At 37.3% G+C, this 27,309-nt stretch overlaps 1 protein-coding gene across 1 annotated transcript; it reads right to left on the reverse strand.

Annotated features, from left to right (window-relative positions):
- Window positions 1-21,213: 21,213 nt before the first annotated feature.
- Window positions 21,214-22,143, reverse strand: LOC308552878 (olfactory receptor 6C4; the record flags this gene model as incomplete). Its single annotated transcript, XM_081128265.1, has 1 exon — window positions 21,214-22,143. One exon carries the CDS (start codon window positions 22,141-22,143, stop codon window positions 21,214-21,216), a length of 930 nt encoding a protein of 309 aa, XP_080984391.1.
- Between the last annotated feature and the right edge of the window lie 5,166 nt (window positions 22,144-27,309).

The raw sequence follows: 27,309 nt of genomic DNA on the forward strand, positions 1-27,309 counted from the left end.
ATATTTAACAAAGGAGGCAAGAACATATAAGAGGGTAAAGACAGTCTCTTCAATAAATGGTGCTGGGAAAATTGGACAGAGACATGCAAAAAATAGAAACTAGACCACCAACTTACACCTACAAAAGAATAAACTCAAAATGGATTAAAGACTTAAATGTAAGTCATAAAACCATAAAAATCTTAGAAGAGCCTGGCTGGTGTGGCTCAGCGGTTGAGCATTGACCTAGGATCCAGGAGATCACGGTTCGATTCCTGGTCAGGTCACATGCCAGGTTGTGGGCTTGACCCCCAGTGTGGGAAGTGCAGGAGGCAGCTGATCAATGACTCTCTCATCATTGATGTTTCTATCTCTCTCTCTGAAATCAATAAAGATATATTTAAAAAAAAATCTTAGAAGAAACCATAGGCAGTAATATCTTAGACACTTCTTATAGCAATATATTTTTCTGACATATCTTCTTGGCAAGGGAAACAAAAGAAAAATTAAACAAATGGGACTACATCAAACTAAAAAGTTTTTGCACAACAAAAGAAACCATCAACAAAATGAAAAGACAACCCACTGAATGGGAGAACATATTTGCCAATGATACATCTGATAAGGAGTTAAATTAAAAAATTTATATAGAACTTATACTACTCAACCCAATTTAAAAATAGGCAAAGGACTTAAAAAGACTCTTCTCCAAAGAGGACATACAGATGGCCAACAGACATATGAAAAGATGCTCAATGTCACTAATCATCAGATAAATGCAAATTAAAATCAAAATGAGATACCACCTCACACCTGTCAGAATAGCTATCACTAATATATCAACAAAGAAGTATTGGCAAGTGCGCTGCTGGTGGGAATGCAGATTGGTGTAAAGCAGTATGAAGTTTCCTCAAAAAATTAAAAATGGAACTGCCTTATGACCCAGCCATTCCACTTCTGGGAATATATCTGAAGAAACCCAAAACACTAATTCAAGAGAATACATGTAACCCTATGTTCATTGCTGCATTATTAACAATAGCCAAGATTTGGAAGCAGCCTAAGTGCCCATTTATAGATGAGTGAATAAAAAAGCTGTGGTACATTTACACAATGTAATACTACGAGGAAGTAAGAAAGGAACTCTTCTTACCTTTTGTGACAGCAGGGATGGACCTGGAGAATATTATGTTAAGTGAAATAAGCCAGTCAGAGAAAGACAAATACCGTATGATGTCACTTATATGTGGAGTCTCAGGAACAAAATAAACTAACAAACAAAATAGAAACAGACTTATAGATATTGAGAACAGACTGGCAGCTGTCAGAGGTGAGTGAGGTTGTGGGGAGGGGTGAAAAAGGTGAAGGGATTAAGAAGAGGAAAAAACACGTAGACGCAGACACCAGTATGGTGATTGCCAGAGGAGAGGGGGTTGGACGAGGCGGAAGAGGGCAAGGAAGGGATAAATGGGGGTGAAAAGACTTTACTTAGGGTGGTTAGCACATCTGCAGTATGCAGATGATGTGTTACAGAGTTGTACACTTAAAACCTGTGTGGTTTTATTAGTCAATGTCACCCCAATAAATTCAATAAAAAAATTAAAAAAAGTTTCAAACATCATTTAAGAGTTTCTAATGAAGAATTTAAATGAGTAGGGGGCTATTAATACCATATTTAGAGAATTCAAGTAATTATTTTCTGTTTATAGATAAGGGATAGGGTTCTGAATATTTACATAGCTATTGTATAATTTAATTTAAATTTTATTTCACTTTTAATTCTTCTTCTCCATGGTTCTCAAATTCTCAAAACCATTCTCAGCAGATAAGTCACCTACATTTTATTAATAATTAGTAAAATAGCCTTTGGCATGATCCTCCTCTCTACCTTTCTTCTTTCAAGACTGTTCTGCCCTCCACTCATCTTTTCATACTCTGTTCAAAAGAGTTGATTATTCCTCTTGTGTCAAATGTCAGTCCCTTTCTGACTCTTGAAAATAGAAACAGTAAACATTTTATCATCTTCTAAATAAAAAAGCATTTAATGTACATTGATTTATTTGATTATAACTACAATAATAATAAATAATAACTAGCATTAATTGAGAACTTACTATGTGCCACATTTTGTCATTATTTTGATTCCCTTAATAATCTTTTGAGATACTATTGCTACTCCAATTTGCAGGTGAGGAAATTGAGTTTTGGAGCAGGTGATAAATTGTTCCAAATCCCACAGCTAATGTATTGTGGATTTTGACCCAGTGCCACCTGACTCCATAGTCTGCACAGTTAACTCCTATGTTATGCTGATTTTCCATCCTCACCCAGGAGCAGAGCGATTATGATCATTATCTCAACCTTGCAGATGCGATAATGTGGATTAATTATACTATAAGGATAATAATGGTAATGATGGTGAAACTGAGGCTGGGGAAGTTTAAGTGGTTTGACCAAGAACATACAGCTAGTACATTCTTCTGATTCCAAAACACATGCTTCTTTATTTCTTAACAAATTTATTAAATGGTAATTGCATATTTAAACAATTTCTGCATATTTATACTTTACCTCTATATGATCTTTGATTTTTTTTCTTCTAATATCTTCTTAATTTCTGGCAATAGGTCCTTCCTAACTTTTCCTCCTTTCTCCAAACTCTAATGATGCATGTCTTACTCTGGCTGTTCTTTCTTCCAAGCACACATTTTTCAGAAGTTGCTTGCTTGCTGTAGTTTCCAAATTAGTAAAACAATCCTGTTCTACACCTATTGTATGCTGATTCTCAAATAAATTTTTTTAGGTCTGAATTCTTATTTCATTTTCAACCCCATATCTTTAACTCATTTTCTTTTGTATATTTTCCCCTCAGATTAAGCTTAGTATGTTAACAATGCTGTATTGTATGATCTGATTTGGGTTAAAAAATACATATGCATATATATATGTAATATAGATATATATATAACCATCTTATATATTATATAGAACTATATTTTTATGTGCATAGTCACAAATATTTGGAAAAATAAATGAATATTATTACTTCTATGGAGTTATATGGGGAAGTGGGGGACATATGGGGAGCTGTTTCTTTTTATTTTATACTTTTATACCTGTCTATATTGCATAAATGCTATAAAACAAATATAAGTTCATTTTAAATAAAAAAGTCACAGTTATATGATTTTATGTCCTACAATCACAGGCAGGTAACACTGATATAACTGTAAGCTGAGAATATACTTACACTTGACTTTCAGGGCAGTGATGTGGGATTTTACCCATACATATCCATGTGATGAACGGCAAGTTAGAAGTCAGATTTGAATTAAAGGTGGCATAAAATTGAACTTGTTTGCTTTCTTACTAGTACTTATTGACCTAATTATTCACAAAAATTTTCAAGCTTATGAAAATTTAGTACAAAAAATCCTACTGATCCTGCTATTTATAAGCTTAGCTGTTATTTACCACTTCTTATTTCCACATTAATTTAAAATGCACCCTGACCTATATAATTTTATTAACCAATGTCACCTCAATAAATTCAATAAAAAATAAAATGTTCCTTGGCCAGTAAAGTAATCCTTTGAGATGTGATTTATTTAAGTTAAGCATATTTATAGTAGCGATAATAAAAGCACCCTCGCTTCAAAGTCTTATTTCTTCTGTTCTGACTCGTTTGAGCCAGATTTTATACCAGACTGAAGTATATTTGAAATGTTCGTATTTAGGGAGACCTTAAGCTAATCAGTTGAGGAAAGAAATAAAAGGTCCCAAGAGGCCCAAATTCAGAGTATGCTAACGAACCCTATTTGTTGAGAACTCTGGAACTGAGCCTTTAATAGGGGACTGGGGAAGAAGTCCAAAGAGACGCTGAGGAATTTAACAGGAGAACGGCAATATAGTACAAAACCCTTGTGGAAACTGCAGTTATGATAATGATTAAAAATAACCACAGAAAATAGAACGCAGTTATTCTGAGCAGTTTACTATGTCCTGGGCATAATGCTAAACAACATATCTTTATTATATTTAAGTACACTGCTAGATAACGTACATTTAGTGTTTGTTACTGTTCGTAACACCGTATGCCTCCTCAAGAGCAAGGTCGGGCAGTTAGAGCCTTTGCTTTCTGTTGCTGTGGCCCTCTTACATTGGTCAAGTAACATGAGACAGGAGGAGGGTCTAGTGTTTTCTCCATTAGTGCCTTTTCCTTCCCATTAGTCTTCGGGTCCTGATAACTGTTCTCTGATGGAAGACTGGAGGCCCTGAGTCCTTCCTCTACCTCTTCTATGAGGCTTGAAAACCTCTCCTTCACTTGTTCACCAACAATCCCACTTTTCCAATCTGCACAGTCTCTATCTCTAAATCTTTACATAGAAATGGTAATTGTCACGTGGCTCTCTGAGAACTATAAAATAAGAATCTCCTTGACAGAAGAATTTTCAGATTAAACGAAGCAGAAGAATATGATCTTAGAGGGATCAGTGATTGATTTCAGCCAAGACCCTAGGTGTTATGACATTAACTTTCAACCTGTGTTTGGTTAGAGGAATGCTTCTATTGGGGTTGCTTCTAGACAAACAGTCTGTGATTAAGATTTACCTTTAGCCGCCTGTGTGAACAATCTCTCTCCTGTTCCCAGTTTGGCTTTAGACAGACAGACCTAATGAATGAGTATGGAAAATATGTATTTTTGAGAAAGTTAATGTGATATATAACTTCACAGAGCTCTTTAGGAAAGACCAACATAGTCCCAGGAGATTACTGGAGGGCAGTAACACATGCACCAGTACAATAGGTGATGGGGAAAAGGCAAGAAACATGGAGTGGCAGAACAAGAACAGTATGATTTGCAAAAGAAGGGATTTAATGCAATCTAGTCTAGAGCTTCAGGGGAGAGGGCATTTACTTGTGGGTAATCCTTGATGTCTGAAGGCTAGACAAAGATAATTTTATAATAGATATTATTTTTCTCCCAGTCCCTGACTGCTTTTAGTAGAACTTGGCCAGAGGAGAATGAACTAGGTGTAGACAGGAGCCAAATTGAGCCAATTATATTCTTTTTTTTTGAAATTTGCAGTTAGGTACAGAGTCTGAGTGGGTAAATTGTGGAAGGTGATATGTATGTTATAAATATAACTATATATGTTACAAAAATACTTCTCTTTGTTTATAAGAAATGTTGTAGGACAATATCATGGCAAATAAGGCATACAAAGTGTCATTGCCCTTAACAGTCAGAACTAGGAAATATATGTATTTACACACATACACATGCACATGCGCACACACACACACACATATCATTAGCTGTTCTATTCTCTGTTTATATATATTAAACACCATGAGTTCACATCAATACTTCCAATTCTAGTACAACACCACAAGATTAATTCTAGCCCTCCACTTTCTGTATTTGTAACTCACTTTTCGGACAGTGAGAAACCTGGATCCTATAATTTTCGATATATTTACTTATTTGCTCAGTCCCCTGTATATAACCAATCTCTTTGCTGGCTGAAAAATCAGGCCTAGACATGCTGCCCCTTCTCCAAATTATTTTTTATTCTCACAAAGCTTATGAGATTTAGAGTGTAAGGTCCAGGAAGACAAGAGCAGTAACTCTGTGTGTTGCTGGTCTAAAGTGAAACTAGTTTGTGTGATAGGTCATATTATTACTCGAAAATCTTTATTGTCTCTCCCTGGGTATTATAATCCCCCACTCTATTGACATCAAGCTTGACCTAATGGATAGCTTTAATTAATGTTAATTAATTAAATGTGAGTGGAAACGATGTGAATTACTTAGGGGCAGAGGCTTTAGAGCCAACATAGGGCCCACCCTTTCCCTTCATGACAGGATAGCAATGTCCCAGATAGAAGCTTCTTCATTAAGTCTGATACCTGAATAAAAATAATATGTAGTAGAGCTTTAGCTGCTCCACCATGAATATGCATGCATAATGAACAAAAGACAAGTACCATATGATTTCACTTACATGTGGAATCTAATGAGCAAAATAAACTAACAAACAAAATAGAAACAGATTCATAGACATGGAGAACAGACTGACAGCTGTCAGAGGGGAGGAGTGTTAGGGGGCTGGGTGAAAAAAGGTGAAGGGATTAAGCAAAAAACTCCAACACACCACCTTATAGACACAGACAACAGTATGGTGATTGCCAGAGGGAAAGGTGGAAGAAGGAAAGGAGGAATAAATGATGATGGTCGGAGACTTAACTTGAGTGGTGGACACAACACAATATGCAGATGATTTATTATAGAACTGTACACCTAAAAGAAACAAAGTTTTGTCTTTGTAAGCCTCTGACATTTGAGGTTGTTATTGCAGCATAATGTACATATTCAGGAAAATTTTGATAGTCATTGCATTGAAAATGTAGATCACTATGGGTAGTATGGAGATTTTAACAATATTAATTTTTTCAGTCCAGGACCACAAAATATTTTTCCATCTATTTGTGTCTTTTTCAATTTCTTTTATCAGTTTCTTATAACTTTCAGTGTACAGATATTTCATCTCCTTGGTTACATTCATCCCTAAGTATTTTATTGTTTTGTGCTATTGTAAAAGGGATTCTTTTCCTAATTTCTCTTTCAGTAATTCATTGTTAGTGTTGAGAAGTGCAACTGATTTTTGTATGTTGATTTTGTATTCTGCAACTTCACTAAATTTGTTGATTAGTTCTAACAATTTTTCTGTTGAGTCTTTATGGTTTTCTATATATAAGATTATGCATCAGCAAACAGATAATTTTACTTCTTCCTTTCTGATTTGGATATCTTTTATTTATTTTTCTTGCCTAATTGCTCCGGCTAGGACTTCCAGTATTATGTTGAATGGGGTGATGAGAATGGGCACCGTGTCTTGTTCCTAATCTTAGAATAAAACTTTCAGCCTTTCACTGTTCAGTATGATATTAGCTGTGGGCTTGTCATATATGGTTTTTATTATGTTGAGGTGTGCTCTTTCTATACCCACTTTGTTGGGAGTCTTTTCTTTTTTTAAATTTAATTTAATTTTTGTTTAAAATATTACATATGTCTTTTTTTCTCCCCAAAGACCCATTCTACCCTGTCCCATCCTCCTCCCCAGTCCCCCTCCCCAGCATTGTCCGTGTCCTTGGGTTGTGCATATATGCATACCAATTCTTCGGTTACTCTATCCCCCTCCACCCACCCTCCTCCATCCCTCTGACATTCGTCAGTCTCATCTATGCTTCCATGTCATTGAATCTGTTCTGTTCATCAGTTTATTAAGTTCTTTAGATTCCACGTATAAGCGACATCATGTGATGCTTGTCTTTTTCTGCCTGGCTTATTTCACTTAACATAATTTTCTCCAGGTCCAGCCATAGTGTCCAAAAGGGTACGAGATCCTTCTTCTTTACATGGTGTAAATGTCCCACAGCTTTTTTATCCACTCATCTACTGATGGGCACTTGGGCTGTTTCCACATCTTAGCTATGGTAAGCTGCGCTGCTATGAACATAGGGGTGCATATATTTTTTCTGATAAGTGTTTCAGGATTCTTAGGATATATTCCTAGGAGTGGGATCACTGGGTCAAAAGGCAGCTCCATTTTTAATTTTTTGAGGAACCTCCATACTGTTTTCCATAGTGGTTACACCAGCCTGCATTCCCACCAGCAGTGTACCTTTCTCCACATTCTCACCAGCACATGTCATTTGCTGATTTGTTGATGGTAGCCATTCTTACAGGTGTGAAGTGATACTTCATTGTGGTTTTAATTTGCATCTCTCTGATGATTAGCAACGTTGAGCATTTTCTCATGTATCTCTTGGCCATCTGTATGTCCTCTTTGGAGAAGTGTCTATTCAGGTTCTTTGCTCATATCTTAAGTAAGTTGTTTGTCTTCCTCTTGCTGAGTTGTATAAGTTCTTTGTACACTTTGGAAATTAGCCCCTTATCAGATACATCCTTGGCAAACATGTTTTCCCAGACCGTGGGGTTCCTTTGTATTTTGAGGCTGTTTTCTTTTGCTGTGCAGAAGCTTTTTAGTTTGATGTAGTCCCAAATGTTTATTTTTTCTTTTGTTTCTCTTGCCCGAGGAGATGTATCAGTGAAAATTCCACTACGTGGGATGTCTGTGACTTTACTGCCTATGTTTTCTTACAGGATTTTTATGGTTTCATGACTTACATTTAAGTCTTTTATCCACTTTGAGTTTATTTTTGTATATGGTGAAAGTTGGTGGTCTAGTTTCATTTTTTTGCATATATCTGTCCAATTTTCCCAGCACCACTTATTGAGGAGACTGTCTTACTCCATTGTATGCTCTTGCCTCCTTTGTCAAATATTAACTGACCATAATAGCGTGGGTCTATTTCTGGGGTCTCTATTCTGTTCCATTGTTCTATTTGCCTGTTGTTGTACCAATACCATTTTAATTACAATTGCTTTGTAGTACAGCTTGATGCATGGTAAAGTAATCTCTCGCACTCTGTTCTTTTTTATCAAGATGGCTGCAGCTATTGGGGGTCTTTTTTGGTTCCATATAAATTTTCGAAATGTTTGTTCTAGATCTGTGAAATATGCTGTTGGTATTTTAATAGGAATTGCATTGAATTTATAAATTGCTTTGGGTAGTATGGATATTTTAATGATATTAATTCTTCCAATCCATGAGCATGGTGTATTCTTCCACTTGTTTAAATCTTCCTCTATTTCTTTTTTCAGTGTCCCATAGTTTTCCGAGTACAGGTCTTTTACATCCTTGGTTAAGTTTATTCCTAGGTATCTTATTTTTTTAGTTGCAATGGTAAATGGTATTGTTTTTTTAGTTTTCCTCTCTGAAAGTTCATTGTTGGTGTATAAGAATGCCACTGATTTCCAGATGTTGATTTTGTATCCAGCTACCTTGCGAAATTTATCAAATCTAGTAGTACTTTGATGGAGTCTTTAGGGTTTTCTAGGTACAATATCATGTCATCTGCCAATAATGACAGTTTTACTTCCTCCTTTCCAATTTGGATACCTTTTATGTTTTCCTTCTGTCTGATGGCTGTGGCAAGGCCTTCCAGTACTATGTTGAATAAGAGTGGTGAAAGTGGACATCCCTGTCTTGTTCCTGTTTTTAATGGAAATGGTTTTAGTTTTTGCCCATTGAGTATGATGTTGGCTGTAGGTTTGTCATGTATGGCCTTTATTATGCTGAGGTATGATCCCTTTATTCCCACTTTGCTGAGAGTTTTTATCAGAAATGGGCGCTGGATTTTGTCAACTGCTTTTTCTGCATTTATTGATATGATCATGATTTTTGTCCTTCATTTTGTTTATGTGATGTATCACATTTATTGATTTGCGGATGTTATACCAGCCTTGAATCCCCGGAATAAATCCCATTTGGTTTTAATGTATTGCTGGATCTGGTTTGCTAGTATTTTAGTGAGGATTTTAGCATCTATGTTCATCAGGGATATTGGCCTGTAATTTTCTTTGTTTGTAGTGTCTTTATCTGGTTTTGGGATTAGGATGATCCTGGCCTCATAAAAAGAGTTTGAGTTTGGGAGTTTTCCCTCCTCTTGAATTTTCTGGAATAGTTTGAATAGAATAGGTGTTAATTCTTTGAATGTTTGGTAAAACTTGCCTGTAAATCCATCTAGTCCAGGACTTTTGATTACTGCTTCAATTTCATTAGTTGTTATCAGCCCATTCAAGTTTCTGCCTCTTTTTGATTCAGCTTTGGAAGGTTGTATGCTTCTAGGAATTTGTCCATTTCACCCATGTTGTCCAATTTGTTGGCATATAGTTGCTCATAGTATTTTCTTACAATCCTTTGTATTTCTGTTGGGTTGGTTGTTATTATCGCCTCTTTCATTTCTGATTTTATTTATTTGGGTCCTCTCTCTTTGTTTCTTAGTGGGTCTGGCTGAAGGTGCGTCAATCTTATTTATCTTTTCAAAGAACCAGCTCTTGGTTTCATTGATTTTTTTGTATTTTTTTAGTCTCTATGTCATTAATTTCTGCTCTCATCTTTATTATTTCCCTCCTTCTAATTCCTCAGGGCTTTTCTTGCTGTTCTCCTTCTAGTTCTTTTAGTTGTTGTGTTAGATGGTTCATTAGATCTTTTTCTTGTTTCTTGAGATAAGCCTGTAATGCTATGAATTTTCCTTTCAGGGCTGCTTTCACTGTGTCCCATAGATTTTGCGTTGCTGTCTGTTCATTTTTGTTTCTTTCCATTAAGTGTTTATTTCTTCCTTGATCTCATTGGTAACCCATTCATTGTTTAATAACATGCTATTTAGGCTCCAAGTGTTTGAATATTTTTGAGGTTTTTTATAGTGGTTGATTTCTAGTGTCATGGCATTGTGATCTGAGAAGATGCTTGATAGGATTTCAGTCTCCTTGTGTTTGTAGAGACTTGCCTTGTGCCCTAACATGTGGTCTATTTTTGAGAATGTTCCATGTGTACGTGAGAAGAATGTGTATTCTCTTACTTTGAAATGAAATGTTCTGTAAATGTCAATTAAATCCATTAGGTCTAGTGAGTCATTTAAGGTCTGTGTTTCCCTGTTGATTTTTTGTGTTGATGATCTGTCCAATGCTGACAGTGGGGTGTTAAAGCCCCCCACTATGATTGAGTTGCTGTCAATCTCCCCCTTAAAGTCCCCCAAGAAATTTTTAATATATATTTAGGTGCTCCTATATTGGGTGCATAAATGTTTATAAGGGTTATATCCTCCTGTTGGATTGATCCCTTTAGTATTATGTAGTGACCATCTTTGTCTCTTGTTATGGTCTTTATTTTGTAGTTTATTTTGTCAGAAATAAGTATTGCTACTTCAGCTTTCTTTTCCTTTCCATTTGCATGGAATATTTTATTCCATCCCTTCACTTTTAGCCTGTGTGAATCTTTTGCTCTTAGGTGGGTCTTTTGTAGACAGCATATATTTGGGTCCTGTTCTCTTATCCATTTAGCTACTCTATGTCTCTTGATTGGACCATTTCTTCCATTTACATTTAAGGTTACTATTGATATAAACTTAATGCCATTTTTCCTCTTTATGCTGATGTACCTTTTTTTCACTATTCCATCTTTTTCTTAGAGCAGTCTTTTTAGCATTTCTTGCAATGCTGGTTTGGTGGCACTGAATTCCTTTAGCCTTTTTTTTTTTTTTTTTGCCTGGGAAGCTTTTTATTTCACCTTCAATTTTAAATGATAGCCTTGCTGGATAAAGCAATCTTGGTTGCATGTTCTTGATTTTCATTCCTTTGAGAACTTCATGCCACTCCCATCTGGCCTGAAGAGTTTCTGTTGAGAAATCAGCTGTCAGCCTTATGGGGGTTCCCTTGTAGGTCACTGCTTGTCTTTCTCTTGCAGCCCTTAATATTCTCTCTTTGTCCTTGACATTTGCCATTTTAATTATGATGTGTCTTGGAGTGGGTCTCTTTGGGTCCCTCTTGTTTAGAACCCTCTGTGCTTCCTGAACTTGTGTGGCTTTCTCCCTTGCCAGCCTAGGGAAAATTTCTGTCATTATTACCTCCACCGAGCTCTTTATCCCTTGCTCTCTTAATCCCCCTCTGGCACTCCTATAATGTGAAAATTGTTTTGCTTCAAGTTGTCCCAAAGCTCCCTTAGGCTGTCCTCATGTTTTTTAAGTGTTTTTTCTTTTTGCTGCTCTGATTTTTTTCTACCCTGTTTTCTAATTCACTTATTCTATCCTCTGCTTCATTGAGCCTGCTTTTAATTCCTTCCAGTGTATTCTTGATATCAGATACAGCATTCTTTATCTCTGTCTGATTTTTGTTTACGTTATGTATCTTTTTAATGTTTTCACTATGGTCCTGATCTTAGCTTCTAGTTCCTTATTTTTCTCATTATGTTCCTTGAACTTTTTCATAATCAATACTCTGAACTCTGTTTCTGATAGTTTGCTTAACTCCATGTCATCAAGGTCTTTTTCTGGCAATTTTTCCTTTTCTTTAATTTGGGGGTTGTGTCTTTGTGTCTCCATTTTGGTACGTCTTACTGTTTGTATCTGTCTATTAGATATATTTGCTGCCTTTCCAGTCTTGTGGGGTGGGATTTTGTTTTGTGAGTCCAGTGGAGTCCAGAGGTGTGTTTTCCTTATGCTTCTGAACTCTTTGCTCTAGGCGTGTCCCTTTTGTGGGTGTCCCTTTTGTGGGTTCTTTGGGTTCTCCTTTTGTGGTTGGGTCTAGATTGTTGCTGACCAGTCCTTGGGAGGACTCTCCTCTCAGGTTGGCTAACTGTGTGTCTCAGCCCCAACCTTGTCATGTAAGCTATTGTATGGGTGCTGGCAAGGCAGGACAATACACAACTAAACTTCCAGGAAACAAGGGGTATCTTATATAATATCTTGATAGTCGCAATGAAAACAACCCAAGTGAAAATAGAACTGGGAGAGTGAAGGGAGAACACACACACACAAGCCTAAAAAAAAAAGAGAAAAAGAAAAGTAAAGCTTAGAGAGAGAGAAGTATATTGTTGTTAATAGTGATGAAAATTTAGAAAATAATAATAAACTAAAATGTAAAAAATAGAGAAGCTACTGGGAGATGATAGAGGCAGAGAAAAGATTCTGAAAGAAGGGCCAGCAAACCATTAAGGGAGAGAATAGGAATAGGAAAATAGTTGAAAATGAAAAAATAAAAATACAATAAAGAGAATAAGAGAAACTAAAACAATCGAACAAAAAGACAGGAAGATAGAAGGGAGGATAATAAAAGAAAGAAAAGAAGAAGAAAAAAGTTGTGCCAATGTATCGAGAGGAGAGAGAGAGATAAAGCCTGGGCGGGGATGGAATCCAATAAGAGATTTGGGGGAAACTATCAAGGAAAGCAGTAACCTTTTTGGTTATAATGATAAAGTCCCAGCAATTAAGCAGGGAATAGCAAGAAAGTCTTGATAGCAGAAGCAAGGATAAAGCAAAACAAAGCAAATAAACAAAACAAAACAAAACAGAGAAACAAAACAAAAAACAAGCTAAGCAAAACAAAATTCTTTTATATAAAAAAAAGAGAAAAAATTTAGTTAAAAGTTTTTTTATACAATAAAAAAAATTATTATAAAATTTAAAAAGAAGAAAAAACAAATATTTTTTTTCCCTTTCTCTTCTTCCTAAGGAAAAAAGAAAAAACAAACATACAGACACACAAAGAAAAAAACAAAACAAAACCAGAAAAACCTCAAAAAACAGAAAAAGACAATCACGTGATTTCTTCTGGGCAGCTTGTCTTGTCTGCGGCTCACTGTTTTGTATGCTGATTTCAGTTCTCCTGGGAGGTACTTGTGTATCAGCCAATGTGAGGAGCCGCCTAGGTTTGGCTCTGGTGTCCTTAGGTAGATGGTGGGCCACCTCCTCTTGTCAGCTATTTTGCAATCTGTGGTTGCCTGGTCTTACTCCAGAGTCTTCTGTAGAGTCTTTAGGGTGCAGGGTGGCTAGTGTAGCTCAGGGTATCACTCCCCTTAGAGGTTTCACTGTCAGGCACTCACTCTGAGGGAGTTAGTCTCTGCTCTACCGCCAGCTCTTCAGTCCCTACCCTGTCCTCTGATTCTAGTTCCCCAGGCTCTGGCCTGCTGCAGCTTCAGATTAATTTCAGCCTGTTGCCTTTTCTGTATGGGCTGTTTCAGCAGCCTGGGCTCAGTGGGTTCGATTAAAGAACAGTCCAATGAGCCCTTTGCCTGCCCTGCCCCCAGTAGGGGTTTCAGTATTTCCTCCAGCTCCCAAACAGTCCCTGAGAGTCTTATCCTTATAAAGTCCTCCTGTGAGCTGCTCTCCCTTCCCCCTCAGGACTGTGCCCTGCGGGTGTGTCTGGGGTCTCAGTGAGTGGGACCCACCCCTTTCCTGTTGGGGGCGGTGCTCCCGGCTGTAGGAGAGGCCGGCGGGCTCCGCCCCTCCCTGCTCAGCTCTGGTTGGCTGGTGGCACCAGGCCCGCCCCTCAGACCGTCTACTGTGCAGACCCCAATCTCGGCCTCCGCTGGTCTGTCCCCCAGTGCACGGAGGGAAGGTGGGAGCCAGTTCCCCGATCAATGCCTTACAGGGAGGCAGAGGGTCCCTGTGTGTGTCTGCTCAGTGCAGACCTCTGGTCCCTCACTACTCGGGTGCCACACGCTTTGGGACAGCCTTTCCTATGGTTAGCGCCCTGAACATTAGATGCTGGTTGCTGCCACCATTAGAGGCTGTTTCCTAGGAAGGCGCCGTCCCCTCCTCATGGACTCACTGCTCTCTTGGGCCCTCTTCCCTCCACGTGGGGCACTCCTCCCCTCTCCTCCACTCTGGGTGTGAGATCCTCGCTTTTGGAGGCCGGTCTGCACTCCCGAGGGGAGGGAGTTTTGCAGCCTTCAAGCCTTGGGGTTTGGAGCCCAGCACAGGCTTCAGGGGGACTCCCCCTTTCTATGCCCCCCTCTCTTACTGGACTCCGTGATGTTTCTTCAGTGCTCCCCACTTGCACCCCGTCCACTCAGGTAAGTTTCTCTGGTTTTTCCAAGCTGGCTACGCAGTATTTTAGGAGTAAATCGAGTCTGTGCCTGGGAGTGGGATGCTCTGTTGCTTCTCACAGGGCCGCCATCTTCCCTCTCCAGAGTTTTTATCAAGAAAGGATGTTGTATTTTGTAAAATGCTCTTTCTGCATCTATTGAGGTGATCATATGACTTTTATTCTTCATTATGTTACTGTGATGTATCACATTTATTGCTTATGTTGAACTCTCTGTGCATCTCAGGGACAAGTACTACTTGACCATGGCATATGATCCTTTCAATGTGCTGTTGAATTTGGCCTGCTAGGATCTGAGAAGAATTTTTGCATCTGTATTCATAACGGATATCGGCTTATAGCTTTCTTTTTTCTGTAGTCTCCTTGTCTGCCTTTGGTATCATTGTAATGCTGACCTGATGAAATGAATGTAGAGTGTTCCATCCTTTTCAGTTTTTTGAAAGAACTTGAGAAATGTTGGTATTAATTCTTAAGTGTTTGGTAGAGTCCACCCATGAAGCCATTTGGTCCTGAGTTTTTCTTTCTTGGAAAGTTTTTGATTACTGATCCAATCTCCTTACGCATTATTAGTCTGTTCAGATTTTCACTTTTTTATGATTCAGTCTTAGTAGATTATATGTTGCTGGGAATTTATCCATTTCTTCTAGGTTGTCTAATTTGTTGGCATATAATTGGTTATAGTAGTTTTATGATCTTTTGTATTTATGAGGTATCAGTTGTAATGTCTCCTCTTTCATTTATAATTTTTTTAGTTTGAGTCCTCTCTCCTTTTTCTTGGTTAGTGTAGCTGAAGGTCTGTCAATTTTATTTTTCCAAAACACAAGCCCTTAGTTTTTAAAAATTTTCTATTGATTTTCTGGTCTTGATTTCATTTGTTTCTGCTTTGATCTTTGATATTTCCTTCCTTCTGCTAATTTTGAGCTTAGTTTGTTTGTTTTCTTAGTTCCCTGAGATGTAATGTTAGTTTTTTTTGTTTGTTTATGTGAAATCTTTTTTTCTTCTTAATGTGTGTGTTTATAAATTTTCCTCTTAGAACTGCTTGTCTGCATTCCATAAGTTTTAGTATGTTGTGTTTCCATTTTCATTTATTTCTAAATAATTTCTGATTTCCTCTTTGACCATAGGTTATTCAAGAGTGTATTGTTAAATTTCCACATATCGATGAATTTTGTAGCTTTTCTCTTGTTGATTTCTGGTTTCATACCATTGTGGTCAGAAAAGATACTTGATATAATTGCCATATTCTTGAGTTCATTGAGACTTGTTTTGTAGTCTAACATGACCTATCCTAGAAACTGTTCTGTATGCACTTGAGAAGAATATATGATTCTGTTGCTGTGGGATGGAATATTCTGTATATGTCTGTTAGGTCCCTTTGTTCTATAGTGTTGTTCAAATCTGCTGTTTCCTTATTGATTCTCTCTCTGGATTATCTATCCATTGTTGAAAGTAGGGTAGTAAAGTCCTTAAACTATTGTTGGATTGCTGTTCACTTCTTCCTTCTGTTCTGTTAGCATTTGCTTTATGTATTTATGTGCTCTGATGTTGGATGCATGTGTATTTAAAATTGTTATATCCTCTCGATGAATTAATCTGTTTTTTGTCAGTTTTTCACTTAAAATCTATCTTATTTAAGTATAGCTACCACCACTCTTTTTTGTTTTACACTGCATTAAAAATATATTTCCATCCCTTCACTTTGAGCCTACGTGTGTCCTTAAAGCTAAAATGAGTACTTTGACTCATTTTAGACAGTACATAGTTGTGCCATGTTTTTCCCCCATTCAGATATTCGATGCCTTTTTATTGAAGAATTTAATCCATTTACATTTAAAATAATTAGTTATAGGTGAGGATGAATTAATGCACTTTATTAATTGTTTTTATATGTTTGCCATTCCCTTCTTCCTCTCTTGTTCTATTCCTTTGTGAATGATGTTTTTTCCACAGTGGTATGTTTTGATTCCCTTTTTTTTTTTTGTCTTTTAGTGTATCTACTATAGATTTTTGCTTTATAGTTACCATAAGGTTTACATAGAACATCTTATAGCTATAACAGTCTATTTTAAGCTAATAATAACTTTAATCACATACAAGAACTCTTCTTACTCCCCAACCCCACATATGCATTTGATATCACAATTTATTTCTTTTTATATTGTTTATCCATTAACAAATCATTGTAGCTATAGTTATTTTTTAATACCTTAGTTCTTTAACCTTTAAGTTAGAGTTAAGTGATTACCATACCACTGTATTACAGTATTAGAGTGGTGGAATTTGACTATATACTTACCTTTACCACTGTGTTTTATATATTTTTATGTTTTCATGTTAATTAGCATCCTTTCATTTCAGCTTGAAGAACTTCTTTCAGCATTTTCTGTAAGTCATGTCTAGTGATGATAAACTTCTGTAGCTTTGGTTTCCTGGGTGAGAAACTCTTTATCTCTCATTCCTGAAAGACAAACTTGCCAGGTAAAGTATTCTTGGCTGGTAGTTTTTTCTTTTGGCACTTTAAATGTATCATCCTACTGTCTCTAAGCCTGCAAGGTTTCTGCTGAGAAGTCTGCTTAGACTCTTATGTGGTTTCTCTAGTATGTGAGGAATTTTTTCTCTTGCTGGTTTTAAACTTCCTTTCTGGTTATTGATTTTATAACTTTATTGTAATGTGTCTTGGAGAGGATCATTTTAGGTTGAAATTTTGGGGGAAACTATAAGATTAATGAACTTGGATGTCCACCTCTATCCCCAGATTTGGGAAGTTCTCAGTCATTATTTTTTAAAATAAACTTTCTGCCTCATTTCCCCTCTTTTTTCCTTCTGGGAGTCCAATAATGTGTAGATTGTTTCTCTGAATGGTATCCCATAACTCATGTAGGCTTTCTTCACTCTATTTTATTCTTTTTTCTTTTGCTCCTCTGAATTTGGAATTTGAGTAATGAGAAGCCATCATAGGGTTTTAAGAAACAGTGAAAAGATATGATTTATATTAAAAAATAAAACCATGGGAAGTTGTCTTCCTCATTTAAAAGAAAAATATGTCTTTATTGATTTCAGAGAGAGGAAGGGAGAAGGAGAGAGAGAGATAGAAACATCAATGATGAGGGAGTCATTGATTGGCTGCCTCCTGCATGCCCCTTACTGGGGATCAAGCCCGCAACCTGGGCATGTGCCCTGACTGGGAATTGAACTGTGATCTCCTGGATCATAGGTTCAATGCTCAACCACTGAGCCATGCCAGCTGGGCTCCAGTGTATTCTTTATTTCAGTCTTGGTTGCAGGTTCTTGCTTTTCATTACTTTGAGAACTTTATGCCACTCCCTTCTGGCTTGAAGAGTTTCTGTTGACAAATCTGCTGTCAGTCTTATGGGGGGGGGGTCCCTTGTAGGTTATTGCTTGTCTTTCTCTTGCAGCCCTTAATATTCTCTCTTTGTCCTTGACATTTGCCATTTTAATTATGATGTGTCTTGGAGTGGGTCTCTTTGGGTCTCTCTTATTTGGAACCCTCTGTGCTTCCTGAACTTGTGTGGCTTTCTCTCTTGCCAGCCTAGGGAAGTTTTCTGTCATTATTTCCTCCACCAAGTTCTCTATCCCTTGCTCTCTTTCCTTCCCCTCTGGCATTCCTATAATGCAAAAATTGTTTTGCTTCATGTTGTCCCAAAGCTCCCTTAGACTGTCCTCATGCTTTTTAAGTGGTTTTTCTTTTTGCTTCTCTGATTGAGTGTTTTTTTCTACCTTATCTTCTAATTCACTTATTCTATCCTCTACTTCATTGAGCCTGCTTTTAATTCCTTCCAGCATATTCTTGATATCAGCTATAGTATTCTTCATTTCTGCCTGATTCTTATTTATCATATCTTGTCTTTTTTCATGATGAAGCTTTCACTAAGTTCCTGGACCTTCCCAGTAAGTGTCTTGTGGTTCTCTTTAATTTCCTTGAGCATCTTTATAACCATTACTCTGAACTATTTCTGATAACTTGTTTAACTCCATCTCACAAGGTCTTTTTCTGGTGATTTTTTTCTTCTGTTTAGTTCGGGGGTTGTTTCTTTGTTTCCCCATTTTAGTGACTCTTAGTGTTTGTATCTGTATATTAGATATATTTGCTGTCCCCCAGTCTTGTGGGGTGAGATTTTATAGTGTATGTCCAGTGGGACCTAGAAGTGTGTTTTCCTTATACTTCTGAGCTATATGCTCTAGGTGTGTCCCCTTTGTGTGTTTCCCTTTTGTGGGTTCTTTGGGCTCTCCTGTTGTGATTGGGTCTAGATTGTTGTTGACCCATTCATGGGAGGACCCTCCTCTCAGGTTGGCTAACTGTGAGGTCCAGCCACAACCCTCTAGGTCACTGCTGAGTCCAGCCATCTGGCCCCTTTGTATTTGGAAGCCACACACTGTGGGACAGCCTTTCCTACAGTCAGCACTGGGGGGTGAAAGTCTCCAGCCATAGCTGCTGCCATTAGGCACATTGTTTCACTGGGAAGTCCTGGTCCCCTCCCTGCAGGCACATTGTTCCCCTGGGTCCTTCTGCCCCCCTATGCTCGGGCGCTCCTTCCCCTCTTCTCTGCTCAGGGTTTGAGATCCCAGCTGTTGGATGCCAGTCCGTACTCTCAAGGGGAGGGAGCTCTGCAGCCTCTAACCCTCAGGCCTCAGAGCTCAGCAGAACCTTCAGGGGGGAGCCCCCTTCCAACGCACCCCCCCTTACCAGACTCTATGATGTTTCTTCAGTGCTCCCTACTTGAATTATGTCCAACTAGGTATATTTCCTTTGCTTTTCCAAGCTGCCTGTGCAGTATTTTAGCTGTAATTCAGTCGGTGGCTGGGAGCAAGGGCACACCCCTTCTTATCAGAGTACCGCCATCTTCCCTTCTCCAGCCTATATTTTAACCACTATATGGCATTGCCTTCCAGTTTACTAGAGGTTTTGGTAGAAATGTGGATTTGGGGAACTTAATGATTCAGATGTGGCTGTTGCAGTACATTTCTCTTTCAATTAATAGCTCAGTGAATTTTGAATAAATTCAAAGTCATCACTAATCTCTAGCTTAGCCACCAAAGAAACCCAGATATTCTAAGTAGCAATGGCTTTACATAAAAGGCCTTTTATTAAAAGTATTATATGTGCTTCAATATTTTCTGTGGTTCTGGAAATTTTCCCTCACGATCAGTTCAATACAGCTTGTTCCTTAAATGCCAAAGAAGCATCATTCCACTAAACATTATTAGTACATATAAAGCATGTGAATACATCATATGATGCTCCACTTGTACCCCAAACAGTAACCAGCATTGTACAATGCATTAGGATATTACTAAACTATGTGCAAGTACTCAGATTTCCAAAATGTTCTTAGTTCCATTGAAACTGAGCCCCTTCCACCACCTATTCAAATTTAAGTTGTTACATTGATCCATGTGTGGAGCTCTTGGTAGGATAGTCTGTCTATTCCTAGTTGATTGCTAAGACTCATACTTTGTAACATTCTAGATATAAAACTGTACTGATACTATATATTCTTTTTCACTTTATAAAACTGGCACCCATGGCTTAGGTTAAAAACAAAAGCAAAAATTTGGGGATAAGTTAAAAGAATGGAGCCATATAACAGAATTTGTCCTTTCTAATATCTAACAAAAGTAGGTAAAAAGATAAAAATAAAATCACAATTCATGAAAATTCACCAGAAACTTCCAAAAAGAGAGAGTGGGAGATGTTAGCTATTAACTTAAAAAGATGTCAGCTAAGAAAAACAATAGATACTTTTAAGAAATGTGAAAGTCTTCTAACCTTGCTTCTAGAAACCTCTTTTAACCATAACTTTTAGAAAAACACATGTGAGTTAACAACAATCTTGATTATTTTTGCCTCATTTGGAGAAAAATGGACTGAATGTATATATTTTAAAAACTTTTCCTTTATGGAAAGATGGAAGTTGTAATGGCTACAGTTGGAAAGTAAGTGAAAAAGGGGAGGAGAGTAAAAATCATTGACGCTTTGATAGAAGCATAGTCCCTAGGGCTCCATGATGAAGAACAAGGCCAATGCTAGATTTCCTTCAAGACAGCTCTGATACCACTTCCTTTCTTAAAACTTCTCTTGACTCACCAAAGTTCAAGTAACTTCATAGTTAGTAATTGATTTGGCCTCTTTTTTTCACTCAAAATTCTTATCTTCCTACTCTCGTAAATAAGCAACATGTTTTTTTGCCCTGCCGGGCGTGGCTCAGCGGTTGAGCGTCGACCTAGGATCCACGCGATCGGGGTTTGATTCCCGGTCAGGGCACATGCCCGGGTTGCGGGCTCGATCAATGACTCTCCCATCATTGATGTTTCTATGTCTCTCTCTCTCCCTCTCCTTTCCTCTCTCTGAAATCAATAAAGATATATTTTAAGCAACATGTTTTTCTTCTTATATGTCAGGTCATTTCTGGAAAATGGTTAATATTTTTCCAATTGTTTTCTATAAATTCTCATTCATCCTTCTTTAATAACACTTATTAAAGGAGTATTAACCATTAATTAATAACTAAAAATAACTAATAACTGTTATTTTATTTTAAAAATAAACTTATGATATATATTTACAGTTCATACACTTTTCTATCACACTAGATTATAGATTCCTTGAAATTAGGGCAGATACCTCTCATGTTTTTATCCTTGAGGGCCAATTCAGCACTTAAAATATGGTATACTCAATACATTAAAATATATTCTGTTTTTTAAAGCTTCACCATCTTTCTGATGGTGTCCTTGAATGCCTTCTTCACTTGCTGATTTCTTAGAGTGTAAATGAAGGGGTTTAACAAGGGAGTAACGGAAGTAATCAGCACAGCTATTCCTTTGTTGAAAGTACCTGCTTCTTTTGCAGAGGGATTAATGTACATAAACATGCAGCTGCCATAAGAGAGGGAGATGACAATCAAGTGAGAGGAACAAGTGGAAAAAGCCTTTGTCCTCTGCTGGGCAGATGGGATCCTCAGAATGGTCCTAATAATGTATGTATAAGAAAGCGTCACCAGTACCAGTGTAACCACCAGAGTCACAGCAGCCAAGAAGATAACCACCAGTTCTAAGAGGCTCGTGTCTGAGCAGGCAAGCTCCAGGAGGGGCCCATAGTCACAGTAATAGTGATCCAGCACATTGGAGGCACAGAAATCCACCTGGCTCATCAGAAAGATTGGGGGTAAGATAGCTAGGAGTCCCCCCAGCCAGGAGCAGAACACAAGTTGTACGCAGACTCTGCTGCTCATGAGGGTCAGGTAATGCAGGGGTTTGCAGATGGCCACATAGCGATCATAGGACATAGAGGCCAGGAGGTAAAACTCCGTTGCCCCAAGAAATATTGCAAAAAAATATTGAATCAAACATCCAGCAAAGCTGATGACTTTATTTCCTGTTGTCATGCTGGTCAGAAATCTGGGAATAAAAATAGATGTGAAGGAAATTTCTAAGATGGAGAAATTCCGGAGGAAGAAATACATGGGGGTCTGGAGGTGGGGGTCTACCAGTGTGAGTATGATGATGGTCAGATTTCCTAGGACACTTAGCATGTATGTAAGGAACATAAAGGTGAATATCATGACCTGGGCTTCAGGTTGATTTGTGAGGCCGAACAGAATAAACTCAGTAAACATAGTCCTGTTTTTCATTGTTGACCTTCAGTACATCTAAAGGGAAAAGGTGAGAATGATGAAAATGGAATTGTCCCAGGGTGGGAGAGATAAAGCTGATTGTAGACAACAGAATCAGGTCATATGTTACTCTCCACCCATAGGACTGGACTAGGCTCCATGGAAGCCCCATGTCTACTACAAAAGTGACCTTTTCCTAATGTCTTGTAGTTCCTTAAGTCCATCTATAACTGCACTCTTAACAGAACATATTGCAGAAAAAATAATTTTCCCCCCACAGAAGAATATGTTTTTGAACCTATCCTTTCCTCCTAAAATCTTCAGGAAATCTCCACATTTAAATCACTTTTCTCTGACTCTTATTAATCTTTCCTGCTTCTGTGCTCTTGGTAGAAATATCTCTATCCGAGTCTGTTTTCTGTGCTTTCTCTCCCCTTCCCTGTGCGTTTTTCCCTTTCTGTACTTTTTCTTCTCCCTGTACTATTCAATGCCATAAATCCTCATCTCCATTACTGTCCAAAACTCGGATTTTCTTGTTTCATGCACCCATAGGAATTTCCCCACACAGACAATGCCGAGATCTTGATGTATAATTGATTTTTCTATATCTCCACTTCTTTTGTGGGATAAATTTGTAATAGGCCATTAGAACTTTTAAGATCTTGGTTCAGTACTATCTCATTTTATATCATGAGCCTTTTTGTTTACATGAACAAGGCTCAGGCATCAATATGTTATATTAATTAGCATTTTATATGTTTCTCTGTCACATTCAGAGTTTCCTACTCACTGATTTTCGATATATCTCTGAGAAAAGAGATCTTGAGAGATCCATAGGCAGAATCTCAGAGTGGATTTTGCCCCAGTCTTAAAGAATCCTCAGTGGCAAACCAAGGACCACATTTCATTCTGCAGCAAACTTTCCTGTCCTCTATTCTTGGCATACAGAAATCAGGAAGATGGAGATTCATGTGTCTGACAATAAGATCCTTTTATAGATAAACTGGTAGGAAGGAAAGGAAGGAAACTTTGGGGGTGGTATTTTGTGTGCATCTTTAGGTTTTTCTAACTAAGTGCAAAGACAGTTTACATGCATATAGGTTAGAAAAATCATATCCTTACAATCATTCTTGTCAATCTCTCCATTATTCCATACAGCTTTTGGAGACACTAGGTGATGTTAAACACTGATCTGAATCCCCTACAGCCCTCCCGTCTCTGTTTGTACTAACCTGTGGTCTTTGGCAAGTACTGCATTTTCATCCAGATTTTCACAATTGATTGAGTTCATGATCCACTTTTATGGAATAACATCAGTGACTTTAAAAACATACAGTGCTCACATCTTCGACAATCTAAGCGACTGCAGTGGGCTGTTTATCTTATTGTTCCTAAGAGGTAAATCAAAGGTGAAATGTGCCTTATGAGTCTGAATAGTATGAACATTTTTTTCCCTAAAAAACATTTTTTTATTGATTTCAGAGAGAGAAAAGGAGAGAGAGGAAGGGAGAGGGAGGAAGGGAGAGGGAAAGAGAGATAGAAACAATAATGAGAGTCATCCATCGGCTCCCTTCTGCACCACCCCCCCACTGGGGATTGAGCTCCTAAACCCGGGCATGTGCCCTGACAGGGAATTGAACCTCAGTCTCCTGGATCCTAGGTCGATGCTCAACCACTAAGCCACACCAGCTAGGCTGAAATTTAACATGTTTCCTACTGACTTCCCATCTACATTCTATCATTTTCTTAATGGAAGTGAACAAGTTTGTGGAGCTTAACTAGGAAGGAAGTATATTACCTTTCATTTTATGAATCCAAACCAGAATCAAATCATAGTTCCTGAGTGACACAGTCCTTCACATGTGTAATAAAAAAGAAAAACAAATAAGCTACCTCTCCCCTAGCAATGATAGAATTAGAAGAAAGGACTTTAATAAACTGAAAATTCCTTCATGTTTCTATTTTAAGAGAGGTTATTTTGAAGTCCTAAGAAGTCAGGGTATGAACTTTGCAGAATCTATATTAGCCAGAGTGACACAGGTTTTATTTGTTCTTTTTAGAACAGGCACATGGGGATCAATTTTCTGAAGAAGCTAGAGATGCCCTGTGGACCCAAGTTTAAAATGTGCAAATAAACCTCAGTTGTTGATAACTTTGAGAACAAGTTGTAAACATATGGCTGAGGAGAGAAATTCCTGAAGGACCATGATAAGAGTTCCATGAGAATATCTGCCACAGCCGTGAGGTTTGTAAAGTTGAGAGCAATGTAGTGAGACCCCTGGGGAATTGGCATGCCTGATCAATGCATAGTTCCTATTACACATTGTTCCTATTATTTCTGCCTTTAATAGCCAAATTTGGCTAGTGTTCAAGCCTGATATAAATGGATGTCACTTTACCGTGGATTACAACAATCTTAATACCATGACTGGGAATCGAACCATGACCTCTTGGTTCCGGGGTCAATGCTCAACCACTGAGCCACACCGGCTAGGTGGTCATGAATTCCTTTAGCTTTCTTGTCTGTGCAGCTCTTAATCTGTCCTTGAATTCTAAGTGATAGCTTTGTTGGGAAGAGTAGTCTTGGTTGAAGGTCCTTGCTTATCATCGCTTTGAATATTTCTTGCCAGGCCTTTTGGCCTGAAAAGTTTCTGTTGAGAGATCGGCTGAGAGTTTTATGGGAGCTCCCTTGCAGATAACTAACTGGAAAAATTCCCCTTTCCTTCTCTTCTATGAGCAAACTGGAAGTTCTTCTTTTTTTGTACTAACAGTGTACTGAAACCTCCTCTTGTCTTTATTTGCCTGAATCAGCACTTTCTAGGTTGCTCCTGACCATGTGTGTGAGGGGCTGAGGAAGGTTTGCTGGTTCTGTAGCTCATATTGTGGTTTGTCTGACTATTACCACATGAAAGTGGGTGAGACTCCTTCAGTGTCCCGTGGATTATGTTGCTGGATCCCACAACTCTCACAGAGGCACCGTTGTACTTAGTTGTTAGGAAAAGGAAAATAAAAAGTAGGACCATTTTATGGCACCATGATGTTGACTTCACTCTGCATGCCTTCAGCCACAGATGAATAAGGTGTGGATCTAATGTGCAACATGGTAACTATGGTTAATAAAACTGTGTTGCGTATTTGAAATTTGCTAAGAAAGTACCTTAAGCCTTCTAACCACACACAGACCAAAAAAAAAGGTAATTATGTTAGGTGATAGATGTGTTAATTAACCTTATTGGGATAATCATTCCACATATTCTAAATATTTCTATGTATTTAAAATCATCATTTTGTATACTGTAAGTATATATAATTTCACCTCAATAAAGCTGAATAAAGGATAGCAAGGAAGTACTATGAACAACTCTGCATAACCAAATTTGATGACTTAAATGATAAAATCAATTCTTCAAAAAACAACAACAATACAGTTCACCAGAAATGAAATATATAATTTGAATAGCTCTATAAGAATTCAACATAATATAGATGTCAATTCACCAGAAACTGATATAAAAATATAATACAATTTCTATAAAAATCCCAGCAAAATTTTTTTACATATATGGACAAAATTATTCTAAAACTTGTATGGAGGAGCAGAATAATAATAATATAAAGTGACTCTCAAATTAATTAATTAATCAATTGATTAATTTTAATAAAAGGAATGATTCCACAGGCAGACACATATTCAATGAATTATCAGAAAGTGTAAATAGCAAATTATTATTTAACTATTCACTTAGAAGTGAGGATCACATTGGGCACTGCTCATAAGTGGAAAATTTATTCTACATAGTAATTGACTTTTGCAGAAAATATTTTTTATTCAACTTTTGATTACTTTAAAAATATAAATTTTTTATGGATTGAAATATTAAAAATAATTGGAATTTACAGTGCTGGATATAGTGACTAAATAATATAATCAAGTAAAGAAAAATCATTATGCTGAAAATTTGGAACAAGTAACTTTTCTAAATGTACAAAAAAAGAGAGATTAGAGGCAAACTGAAACTACAATAATAAATAACAATAGCAACAATACCACCAACCCGATAAAAGACATCTAAAAAACACCCATATCATCATATTTAATGATGAAAGACTTCCCCCTTATGATTAGGAACAAGACACGATTGTCTGCTCTCACCATTTCTTAAAAAAATAATTAAATTTATTGGGATGACATTGGTTAATGAAATTATATAGGTTTCAAGTTTACAATTCTATAATAAATGATCTGTATATTGCATTGTGAGTTCACCACCCAAAGTCACATCATCTCCTATCACCACATATTTGGCTCTCTTTACCTTTTAGCACCCCTCCACCCAGCCCTTTTCCTTCTGGTAACCACCATACTATTGTCTGTGTCTATGAGCTTTTGTTTGTTTTTCTTGTTTGTTCCTTTCAGTATTATATTCCACATATGAGTGAAGTCATATGTTTCTTAGCTTTTTCTAACTGACTTATTTTGCTTAGCATGATATTCTCCAATGTCCATCCATGTTGTCTCAAATGGCAGTAGTGTTTCATCTTTTTTTTGGCTGAGTAATATTCCATCATATATATGTACCACATCTTCTTTATCCAGTCATCTATTGAAGGACACTGGTTGTTTCCATGTCTTGGCTACTGTGAATAATACTGCAATGAACATAAGGATGCATATACATTTGTAAGTAAATGTTTTCAAGTTTTTCAGGTAGATATCCAGAAGAGGGGTTGCTGGGTGATATGGTAGCTCTATTCTTAATATTTTGAGGAACCTCCATACTGGTTTCCATAGTGGCTGTACCAGTTTACATTCCCACCAACAGTGAATGAGGGTTCCTTTTTCTCCACAACCTCTCCAACACTTATTATTACTTGTCTTTTTGATAATAGCCATTCTAACAGGTATCTCATGGTAGTTTTGATTTGCATTTTCCTAATAGCTAGTGAAGTTGAGCATGTTTTCATATATCTGTTGGCCATATGTATGTCTTCCTCACCATTTCTTTTCAACGTTGTATTAATGAGCTTAATCAGTGCAATAAGGTATAAAAATATAAAATCCATCTTGATTGGAAATAAAGCATTAAAAAATAGTTTTTATTTTCAGATGACATGAACATTATAGAAAATAAAGGAAAATATAAAATAGCTATTAAAACTAATAAGTGAGCTTAGAACAGGGAT

The sequence above is a fragment of the Miniopterus schreibersii genome (assembly GCF_964146895.1).
Source record: "Miniopterus schreibersii genome assembly, chromosome: 2".
NCBI lineage: Eukaryota > Metazoa > Chordata > Mammalia > Chiroptera > Miniopteridae > Miniopterus > Miniopterus schreibersii.